At 38.0% G+C, this 12,361-nt stretch overlaps 1 protein-coding gene across 2 annotated transcripts in view; it reads right to left on the bottom strand.

Moving 5' to 3' along the window:
* COLEC10 (collectin subfamily member 10) overlaps nucleotides 1–2,667 on the bottom strand; it is a 38,469-nt gene extending 35,802 nt beyond the window's left edge. For both annotated transcript variants that reach the window (XM_006747036.3, XM_031017845.2), the window contains exon 1: nucleotides 2,317–2,667. In XM_006747036.3, the coding sequence (XP_006747099.1) occupies nucleotides 2,317–2,464 (148 nt within the window). In that variant the 5' untranslated portion in view covers nucleotides 2,465–2,667. The remainder of the gene's footprint in view (nucleotides 1–2,316) is intronic.
* Nucleotides 2,668–12,361: the final 9,694 nt, after the last annotated feature.

Genomic DNA, 12,361 nt, shown 5'->3' with positions numbered 1-12,361 from the left:
TCTAAATAGTTTATTTAGTTCTCAGTCTCCCAAATGAATTTAGGGAAAACTCTTTTTATTGTTTCTCAGAGCTCCTAGAAGTTTCTGAGCACAGTGCTGGTAACTATGGTATTGACATGATTAGCCATGGAGAAAAATATACACCAGCCTGCTCTTAGGAAAAATATATTAAACAGAAGCAATAATTCCATCCTTTAAATATTTCCTTAGCCATCAAGCTTTTTTTCCCCCTTTTCTTTATTATTAGTATTTTTTTAGAAATAAATATGCAAATCTGCCTTGTTCAAGGGTAGGGAGGCGCTATTACCATGTTCATGAAGGAATGAGGTAGGATAGATGGCAGTTTATATCTTGAGAGAAGACGAAGACTAAGTCTTGTTTTTCATTTGTAGGCACAACATCCAATGCCTAGGGTGGCAGAGTCGGTGATGAGCACATGCATGGTGCTCCATATGCATGAATACAGGCAATTTGCAAAGAAAAAACCAAGTTAACTGAGCCCTGAGTCCAAGAGTTTACCATCTAATACAAAGCTTGAAATGTAGACATGTTCTAGGACAAGGGCTTTAATTTGAAACCTTTAGCACTGAACATGAGGCCTGAGATGTAGGAGGTATTCAGTACATTCTGTTCCAGACTTGTGGAATATTTTTAATAAGAAAGGAACTTAGAATTCATTTTGATGCAAAGTCCTCAGACTCTGGGGGAAGAAAAAATCATACCAGGTTCCTAGCAGACTTTGTTCTGGAACCCCTAGGGTTCTAGATGACACAAGCTCAGGAAAAGAATGAAAGATTTACATTGTTTGAAATCTTAGCAAGGTTTCTAGTGGGAAGGGGGATGTTTTGCATTAAGAAATGAGGGTAGGAAGACCATGATGAACAGGCTGTTGGTATCCAATAAAAATTAATTGCCCACTCCTCCTTCCTAATTTTTTTCTTTCTCTACTGCTCATGACACTAATATATGTTATTTAATGCATCTCTTATGCCTAAAATAATGCTTGGCACTTAATAGGTATTTGATATATGTTGGCTGAATTGGAATAAATAGAATTGTTGTACTGGAATGCATGATATTTGGGATGTTATTTTGACAACACTTTGTCCATTCTTCTTCTAGCTTGAAAGTTGTAGTTTCTCTGCAAGGAAAATTAACGGTGCTATTCTCAAATGGACTCTCCCATTTGCAGGGACAAGGAAAACTTTAATTTTCAGCATTTTCCATGATACCTCAGGAATAAAACAAAAGTTCCTTGTACAATATTGGAAAGTCCAGTAATAGTTCTAAGTAAATACTTTTAATTCTAATCAAAACTTTCTTTTCTGAACATTTGCCCTCACATTATTCATTTATTCACCCAAGAAATTATTTGGAAGCCCCAAGGTCTCATTTTTCCTCCCTGCATTTATTTTATGATATCAAAGGTTAAAGCTTGGATTGCAATCTTAGGAGGAAATTAATTCACTGATTAAGAAAAATGCACTTTAAGCAATACACATTTAAATAACTGACAAGCATAGGGCGATGTATTTCTGCTTTTTCTGAAAGACCCTTTTTTTCTATTTAAAATTTTAAGCAGCTGCAATTCTTCCACCCTATAGCCTGGAGAAACATAGCATGAATTACTAATAAGGGAGCACCAATTTGCACTGCAGTGACCACTTCCAGAACAAAAGGGTCAGAACTAAAACCAGGAAAACCACAGCATTTTTTATCAACCAGTTGCTTGAAGCACATTTAGACCTTGGCTCTACTTGAAAAAATTCTGCAATAGTCTATCACCCTTCAGCTGAAGGCACTTGGCCCCAAAGACTCCACTTTCAATAAAGAAATTTCATTTATATACTATCTGCATCCTCGACAAAAATTTTCTTCTTCATATGAAGCCCACTCATTGAATGAAATATTCAGAAGATTTAATTTTCTCCTTACATAGCTTTTGCCCGGTAACTTTACCAAAATCAGTGCTGAGAAAGGCGTTGGAATAAAAAGAGCCAAAGAATAGAGAGGGTCCTAAGGAAAGCATTCCTGAAAGACTAACGTCTTGGCTTGTGTACCTTCCCCCTAGAACAGCATGGAGGAGGGAATTTTCCCGTGCCCTGGGTGAGGTCCACCCCCTCCCAACATGCTCTTACCTAGCATCAGGGAAGGTTTTTACAAAAATAACAGGCCATTGGTTTTCCAAAATAGAAGGAAAAGAAGGAAGGCGCACACTAAGGAGAAGAGAAAGTCATTGAGAGTTACAGTAGGGTTGAGGGAGGAGGGAAGAGAGTTCACTTACTATATATGAACATTTTGTTTTTCTTTCCTCACCTTTGGGTCCTGGTGCAATTGTGTGTGTAGCACAAACTTCAGTGGTAGGACGGCTATCCATGTCCAAACCCAGACTTTGAATTTGCAAAAGAAAGAGCACCAGAAGGATGGACTGGTTTCTTCGAAGTAGGGCTCCACAGCCACTCATTGCTATGGTTCTTCAAAAAAGGATTGCCCAGAAGTGCCAAAGAAGTAGCTTTATTTTAAATAAAACTTCTGCTTTAGGGAAGAAAGTAAAGTATCTGGAGGACACATTCCAAAAAGGGCTCCAAAGACAAGCAGGGAGCATATCCTAGGTTGTTTATTTTCTCAGTATTCTGAATGGACCGTACATTGTCCAGACTGTTTATTTTCAAGTGACAACAGTTTACTGAAAATTATCTCTGAACTAAACACTCGAGAAGAAACAACCCAGAGAATGGAGAGGATAGAGATGACTTCTGCTCAGCACATGAGCTGACAATTTAATATGCCACATTGCATTTTTATGTTGAGTTCCAGAAAGATGGAGCCAGAGATTGCTTGAATTACCTGCATGTTATGGATACACTATGCAGGGCTTTGAGCTTTTTGTAAGGAAATATTCATTAATTGTTTGTGGCAACTGAATGCTAGCACTCCCACTGCTCTTCATGACCTTATTTCCTTCTTTTGTTATAAAGAACCGTCTTGGGATTAAACTCCAAAGGAAAGAACACCAGCTTTTCTGCAAAGCGATTTGGCAATAAGTATCAGGAATATTAAAAATGTTTATAGCCTTGATCTAGTAATTGTCTTTCTGGTACACTATTTTAAGAAATTATTCTGAAATGTGAACAAAGTTTTATTTGAGAAAATATGGCAAAAAGAGGAGGGGGCATCAACTGCCTAACAATACATTGTGGTTGACAAGTCATAGTAAATACAAACATATGAGAGAGTATGACTTGAAAATTTTATCATAATGATGTTTGTAGCAAGTTTTTGATAAAATGGGGGGAGAAGCTTATGCTATTATTATGTTTCTTAAAAAGCAGTATAGATATAGATAATAGAGATGTAGGTATAGACATATATACAGAGATAGAAATAGAGATTGTTCTTCCTTTCTCTATCTCCTATCTATCATCTATCTTTCTATCTATCATCTATCTTTCATCTCTCTCTCCATCCATCCATCCATCCATCCACCCATCCACCTACCTATCCCATCAACGCATGGCCTGTACGAATAGCCTAGTCTTAGTGAGATACTAAAAAACTAGAATTAGAATCACTTATAGGGCACCTGGGTGGCTCAGTCGATTAAGCAACTGCTTTGGCTCAGGTCATGATCCCAGGGTCCTGGGATCGAGTCCCACATCAGGCTCCCTGCTTGGTAGGGAGTCTGCTTCTCCCTCTACCCTTCTCCCCTGCTCATGCTCTCTCTCTCTCTCACTCTCAAATAAATAAACAAAATCTTTTTAAAAATCACATATAATAGGGAGATGCCTTACCTTCTCTATTCTTGAGAAGCATGTTAACTGAGAGTTAGGCCAGAAGGGGTTTTAGACCTACTTTCCTTGAAATTGGAAAAGACGGACCTTATATATCCTCATAAGGGCCAATGAAGAATTATTTCCATGAGATGTTATTACAAGTAATGGTCAACCTAAGAAATACAGGTGTATGAGTTTCCTAGGACTGCTGTAACAAAGTACCACAAACTGAGGGGCTTAAATAACAAAAATTTATTGTGTCACAGTTCTGGAGGCTAGAAGTCTTAAGATCAAGGTGCAAACCCATGCTTGTTCTGAAGACACCAGGAAAAGATCAATTTAGGCCCCTCTCCTAACTTCTGGTATTTGCTTGGCTATGATAGCACAGCTCTAATCTTCACACAGCGTTCTCTCTGTGTGTATCTATGTATCTCTCTATGCCAAAATTATTCCCTTTTTATAAGCATACCATTCATAATGGATTAGCCCGCCCCCCGCTAATGATCTCATTTTAACTGGAAAACCTCTTAACAACCTATCTCTAAATACAGTTACATCATGAGGTACTGAGAGTTAGGACTTCAACACATGAACTTATTTTTTTGTCTGGGAAAACACAATTCAACCCATAATAGGCTTACAGTATGACGTAACTGGATTTTTTAAATAGCAATACAGGGAAAGGGAGCAAAAGGAACTGGCATTAATTGAATAGTCATTATGTGCAAAATAAGGTTGATCTCTTCAGTGTATCTTGTTTAAGCCTTAAAATAACCCTTGGAATGGATAGTAACTCCCCCATTTTGCAGACAAATTACTTGAGGCTCAGAAAAACTAAGCAATTTGTTTAACATCACTGTGAAGGTTAATTTTATGTGTTAACTTGACTGGATTATGGGGTGCCCAAATATTTGGCCAAACATTATTTCTGGGCATGCTTATGAGAGTGTTTCCAGATGAGATTAGCTTTTGAATCTGTAGACTGTGTAAAGCAGATTTTCCTCCTCAATCTAGGTGGTCCCCATCCAAATCATGGAGAGCCTTACTAGAACGAAAAGGTTGAGGAAAAAAGAAATCCCCCTCTGCTTCATTGGTGGAGCTGAGATTTTGGTCTTTTTCTGTACTTAGACTGGGGAGCTTTTGGCATCATCTCCCGGGTTCTTGGGTCTTTGGACTTGGTCTGAACTTAACACCAGTTTCTCCCAGATTCTCAGGCCTTTTAGCTTGGACTGAAACTATGCCACCAGCTTTTTCGGGCTTCCAGCTTGCAGATGGCAGATTATGGGACTTCTCAGCCTCCATATTCATGTGAGCCAATTTCTTCTAACAAATCTTTCCCTCTCTTGATATAGATATTAATATACACAGATATCAATATAGATATATCTTGATGGTCTGTTTCCCTGGAGAACCCTGATTAAAATTCACCAATTGAAAAAGGGACCAAAAAAAATTCAAATATAAATTTTTTCCCAAAATTCCTGCTTTAAAATGCTACTTGTATTCCATAAAGGTGAATAGGCTCAAGCTTTGAAGATGCACTAATTTTTACACATTCCTAAAACCTCAAAATGGTTGCATTTGTCATATTAACAGTGATAGGAAAATAGTGGGAATCCATAGAATGGTGTGAGAAACTCAAATTCTATATCATAACCAGATAAATGACATAGAGCAAATCACTCAACTTCAATTGCCATAAGGCATATAAAGTGAGTATAGACTTGATATTTAATGTACTTTCTGAATTCTAAGATTCTTTGAAAATAGGTGTTCTTTAAGTTGTTTAAATCATTCTAAATCTATTTTGTTTCTTTCATTTCTTTGTCAAGCATTCCTTGGCATATAGTGAAATACATTCATTACATTTATATGTAGAAATTCTTTGGTAACAATTTGAAGCATATAATAGTCCTTAGTATTTTTCCTTGGGATATGCTATGTCTGTTCTTTCCAACCTCTCTCTCTCTCTCTCTTTTCAGTTCAACAAAGTATAAAGACTTCCAGGGAAGATAGCAGAGTAGGAGGACCTTAAACTCAGTCATCCCACAGATACACCTAGAAAACACTGGCATCAGTGAAAATAACCCAGAAAACGACCCAAAGACTAGCAGAACAGACTCTCCAGCTAAGTGTAGAGAAGAGGCCAGATTGAAGAGGGTAGGAAGGGAGAAGATGCAGTCAGGAGCCAAACAGACCCTTGGTACTGTCCATGGGAGGGAGGGACACTGCAGGTGTGGAGAGAGGAGAGGACCAGACCCCACACCAGGCACCCCAGGCATGGGGAACCCACATGAAAACCAGAGGGACATAATTTCATGAGTTCTTACTATAAGCAGGGTTTAACACCTAGAACTTTAGAAATCAGCAATGTAGGCTCTGGGAGAGCCAGGAGGATAAGAGGAAACTGAGTTCTCCACCCTTAGAGAGACAGCACAACAAACAGCCCCACAGAAATACAGCATAAAAGCAGCAGTTTGAAAAATGCCTGGGCTATACAGGAGGGAGATTTGTTTCCTAATCTTAGAGTATGTGCTGCAGGGGCGGAGATCCTTGGGAGAATTCTCCAAGAACAAAGGAGCTGGTAGGCACCATTTCCCTCCCCTTCCCCCTAGCCTAGATACAGACACCTGCAGGAAGCAGCGGGGCACTCCTTACTTAACTTGCTAACAGACCCCACTGCACCCCCTTGTTCTCCTGCAGACACACCCCCTCCAACCAGGCCTCTGCTCCAGGACCTCTCCCACAGCAAACTTGTGCAAACCTTGCTAACACTATACACCCTGCCCCCTCCAAAATACCCTTGGCTGGAGCCAATCCAAAGTGGTGCCACGGGCCTGTCAGGGTACAAGCAGCCCTGACAGGGGCCAGTACCACTCCAAAGTGACTCCTACCCCAGTCGCACACCAGTCTGACTGCAGCCCCAGCAATGGGGTGGGGACAGATATCTGGTTGACTGCAGGCCCTGCCCACAGTGAAAGTTTCTTAGGGGACAACACAGGGAAAGTGCTTAGTAGTTTGGTGCTACCACATCTCTGGCAAATGTCTGGTCTGACTCAACTCAAGCCCAAGGTGGCCCCAGACTGTTCTGCTCACAACACAGGGACCAAAACCTGCCCACAACAGGCAAAGAGAGCCATTGCAGATGACAAGACTGAAGGTAAACATGGCATAGCCATGATAATAGGGCACATGCAACACACATAGGAGACATCCCTAAAGTGCCAGGTTCTGATGAACAGGGCACATTACACTGCAGGGCACCATAGGAGCTCATCTTCATAAGGCCACTGCTTTCAAAAGCAGGAGAGGTAGCTGACTTTCTTAACACATAGAAATAGACACAGAGAGTTAAACAAAATAAGGAGACAGGAATATGTCCCAAATGAAGAACAGGACAAAATCACAGCAAGAGACCTAAATGGAATGGAGGTAAGTAATATGCCTGATAAAGAACTTAAGGTAATGGTCATAAGACACTCAATGGACTTGAGAAAAGTGTGGAGGACCTCAGTGAGACCCATAACAAACAGACAGAAAACATGAAAAAGAACCAATCAGAAATGAAGAACACAATAATTGAAATTAAAAAGACACTAGATGGAATAAAGAGCAGACTAGAGGAAGACAAAGAACAGATCAGCAACTGGGAGGACAGAGTAATGGAAAGCAGCATTTAGTAGAATTCACTTGTGAAGTCATATAGTTCTGGAATTTGATGGGAGTTTTTTGAAAACTGGTTTGATTGCATTGCTGGTAATCAGTCTGTTCAAATTTTCTATCTGTTCCTGATTCAGTTTGGGAGGTTATCTGTCTCTAGGAATTTATCCATTTCATCTAGGTTGTCCAATTTGTCGACATATAATTTTTCATAATATTCTCTTAGAATCTGTATTTCTGTGCTGTCAGTTCTTAGGTCTCCTCTTCCACTTCTGATTTTCTTGAGGCCTCTCTCTCTCTCTCTCTTTTGATGAGTCCATGTAAAGATTTATCAATTTGTTGATCTTTTCAAAGAACCAGCTCTTTGTTTCATTGATCTCTTCTATTTTTTTTTTTAACTTTGTTAATTTTTAGCTTTTTAGTATCTGTCATTTATTTCTGATCTAAACCTTATTATTTCCTTCTTTCCTGTTTGTTCTTCTTTTTCTATCTTCCTTAAGTGCAAGGTTAGTTTGTTTATTTGAGATTTTTCATGCTTCTTGAGGTAGGTCTGTATTGCTATAAACCTCCTTCTTGGAACAGCTTTTGCTGCATCCCAGAGATATTGGACCATTGTGTTTTATATTCATTTGTTTCTGTGTATTTTTGGATTTCCTCTCTCATTTCTTGGTTGACACATCCATTAGTTAGGAGCATGTTATTTAACCTCCATGTATTTGTGTTCTTTCCAGATTTTTTCTTGTGGTTGATTACTTGTTTCATAACATTGCGGTTGGAAAAGATGCTTGGTATGATTCTTGTTGAGACTTATTTTGTGGCCTAATATGTGATATATTCTGGAGAATGTTCTATGTGCACTTGAAAAGAATGTGTATTCTGCTTTTTTAGGAAAGAGTATTCTGAATATATCTTTTAGATCCATCTGGTCCAATGTGTCATTCAAAGTCACTGTTTCCCTGTTGATTTTCTGTTTGGATGATCTATCCATTGATGTAAGTGGAGTGTTACAATCTCTTACTATTATTGCATTGCTGTCAATTACTTCCTTTATGATAGTTATTAGTTGCTTTCTTTGGGTACTCCCATGTTGGGTGAATAAATATTTATAATTGTTATATCTTTTTGTTGGATTGTTCCCTTTATGATTATGTAGTGTCCTTTTTTGTCTCTTGTTATAGTTTTCATTTTAAAGTCTACTTTGTCTGATAAAAGTATTGCTACATCAGCCTTTTTTTCACTTCCATTTGTATGATAAATGCTTTTCTATCCCTTCACTTTCAGTCTGTATGTGACTGAAATGCATTTCTTGCAGGCAGCATGTAGATGAAACTTGGTCTTTTTTTTTTTTTTTAAAGATTTCATTTATTTATTTGAGAGACAGACTGAGTGAGAGTGAGAGAGAGAGCATGCACAAGTGTGAAGGAAGGGCAGAGGGAAAAGGAGAAGCAGATTCCCCACTGAGCAGGGAGACCGACTTGGGGCTCCATCCCAGAACCCTGAGACCATGACCTGAGCCAAAGGCAGACGCTTCACCTGCTGAGCCACCCAGTCACCCCTTATAGCCCCATAGATCAATGGAACAGAATGAGAGCCCAGAAATAAATCCATAGTTATATGGCCAATTAATCTTTGACAAATGAGGCAAGAATATGCAATGGGGAAAATACAATCTCTTCAATAAATGATGTTGGGAATACTGGACAGCTACATGCAAAAGATTGAAACTGGACAACTTTCTTACACTATACACAAAAATAAAGTCAAAATGGATTAAGGACCTAGATGTGAGAGACTTGAAACCATAAAAATTCTAGAAAAGAACACAGGCAGTAATTTCTCTGACATAGACCACAGCAACATTTTTCTAGATATAGTTCCTGAGGCAGGGGAAATAAAAGCAAAAATAAACTATTGGGACTACATCAAAATAAGAAGCTTCTGCTCAGCAAAGGAAACAATTAACAAAACTAAAAGACAACCTAATGAATGAGAGAAGATATTTGCTAATGACATATCTGATAAAGGGTTAGTATCTAAAATATATAAAGAACTGGTACAACTCAACACCAAAAAAACAAAAAACAAACAAACAAAAACTAAACTAAACTAAACCTAATCAAATAATCCAGTTTAAAAATGTGCAGAAGACATGAACAGACATTTCTCCAAAAAAGACATTTAGATGGCCAATAGACACATTAAAAGATACTCAACATCACTCATCATCAGAGAAATGCAAATCAAAATCAGAATGGGATATCACTTCACACCTGGTCAGAATGGCTAAAATCAAAAATACAAAAAACAAGTTTTGGTAAGGATGTGGAGGAAAAGGAACTCTTGTACACTGTTTGTGGGAATGCAAACTGGTGCAGCCACTTTGGAAAATAGCATGGAGGTTCCTCAAAAAATTCAAAATAGAATTACTATATGATCCAGTATTTCCACTACTGGGTATTTACCCAAAGAATATGAAAACACTAATTCAAAAAGATATATGCATCCTTATGTTTATTGCAGCATTATTTACAATAGCCAAATATGGAAGCAGCCCAAAAGTCCATTGACAGATGAATGGATAAAGAAGAGGTGAAAAAGGGTGCCTGGGTGGCTCAGTCGTTAAGCGTCTGCCTTCGGCTCAGGTCATGATCCCAGGGTCCTGGGATCGAGTCCCACATCGGGCTCCCTGCTCGGTGGGAAGCCTGCTTCTCCCTCTCTCACTCCCCCTTGCTTGTGTTCCTGCTCTCACTGTGTCTCTCTCTGTCAAATAAATAAAAAATCTTAAAAAAAAAAAAAGAAGAAGAGGTGAAAAAATCCTAGAAGAGAACACAGGCAATGATTTCTCTGACATCAGCTATAGCAACATTTTTCTAGATATAGTTCCTGAGGCAAGGGAAATAAAAGCAAAAATAAACTATTTTGACTACATCAAAATAATATATATACATTTATTATATATAAATATATATATAATATATATATATATATTTACTTAGCCATAAAAAAGGATGAGCTGTTGCCATTTACAACAACATTGATGGATCTAGAGGTTATAATGCTATGTGAAATAAGTCAGTCAGAGAAAGACAAATACCATATGATTTCACTTATATGTGGAATTTAAGAAACAAAACAAATGAGCAAAAGGGGAAAAAGAGAGAGAGGCAAACCAAGAAATAGACTCTTAACTATAGAGAACAAACTGATAAGGAAAGGGGGGTAGCAGGGGGGATGGATTAAATAGGTGATGGGGATTAAGGAGTGCACTTGTTGTGATGAGCACCAGATGATGTATGGAAGTGTTAAATCACTATATTTTACACCTGAAACTAATATTACATTGTATGTTAACTGTAATTTAAATAAAAACTTTAAAAAATGCATATAAATATCTTTCTATATGAATGGACTATTATGCCAAGATTTAAATTGCTACAGTTTATTCATCACATATTTTGTATGTAAAATACTACTTATTCAGGGGCACCTAGGTGGCTCAGTCAGTTAAGCAGCTACCTTCGGTTCAGGTTATGGTCCCTGTGTCCTGAGATCAAGCCCTGCATCAGGCTCCCTGCTCAGTGGGGAGCCTGCTTCTCCTTCTGCCTGCCGCTCTCCCTGCTTGTGCTCTCTCTCTCTCTCTCAAATAAATAAATAAAATCTTTTAAAAAAATATTGCTTATTCAACCAATGCTCTATTGTTGGAAATTTAACATTTATAATATTATTAATATAAGTAACACTGTAAAGAACATATTTAAAGATTTTATTTATTTATTTATTTGAGAGGGAGAGAGAGAGCATGTGAGTGGGGGGAGAGGGAGAGGGAATCTCAAGCAGACTCTGCACTGAGTGGGGCTTGATCTCAGAATCCTGAGATCATAACCTGAGTGGAAATCAAGAGTCAGACACTTAACTGACTGAGCCACCCAGGCGCCCCATAGAGCTCAATCTTTGTGCCCTCTTCCTTTTGAACATTGAAGAAGACAAACGTATATGCCTTGGTAACTCACTGAATGTTGAGAGCAACATATAAGGAGAAAATTTTAAACAAAACTCATATATTATAGTTATATTTTGTTCTCCTTTCTCTAGAGACTATGGAGTCCATGGTTGATTTTTTCTTATCTAACTTAGAAATTACAGTCCCCTTTTTTCCTGACTTATAAATATGAGGAGCTTATAACTAGGTGGATATTCGAAGAAGAATACTTTTCATAAACTGGAGAGGACTGCTCTACTTTTAGCTAGGATTTACTAAGAAATGTGATCTTAAAAATCTCTTTTCAGCTACAATCTCGATGATTGGAAAAACACTATTGCCACTAAGAAAACTCAGTTAAGAAAAAAACTAGTTTTGAGAAGACAGTAATGAAGCTGGGTGAGTTTAAGGGTCAGGAAAATAGCAGGATGGAGATAATAGGTGGGCAGTTTGGAATGCAGGTCTTGATGCTAAGAGAAAATCTAGAATTTGAGATTTCAGTTTTAGAGTCACAAGGTATGGAGATTATAGATGAAAGTAGAATGTTGAGTGAGTAAAGAAGTTCAAGAGTATAAATGTCAGAGTCTATATTCAGGGGCCAGAAGGAGAAACTAACAAATAAATCAGAGAGGGAGCAAAATGTCATGGAAGCCAAAGGACAAGAAAGTTTAAACATATAATTGGTGGCAATTAATGCATGGAACCGTAAGATGAAGGTTGACAACAAGCCATGGGATTTAGGGGTCAATAATATACAAATAGAACCTTATAAATGAAAGAGATCATTCAGTGGAGAAATTTCATAAAAATGAAAGGGAAGACTGACAGAGTCCTGTGACCACTGGGAAAGTCATTGTTGAACAGTCATAATAATAAAATAATAAAAACAATTAGTAATAATAATGCTTACTTTTATTGACCAAGTTTCTCTTACTCTCAGAATGTTATT

The sequence above is a fragment of the Leptonychotes weddellii genome, chromosome 4 (assembly GCF_054177405.1).
Source record: "Leptonychotes weddellii isolate Sample4059 chromosome 4, ASM5417740v2, whole genome shotgun sequence".
NCBI lineage: Eukaryota > Metazoa > Chordata > Mammalia > Carnivora > Phocidae > Leptonychotes > Leptonychotes weddellii.
Note: the sequence above shows the minus strand (reverse complement) of the source record. Positions and strands in the feature narration are given on the sequence as shown.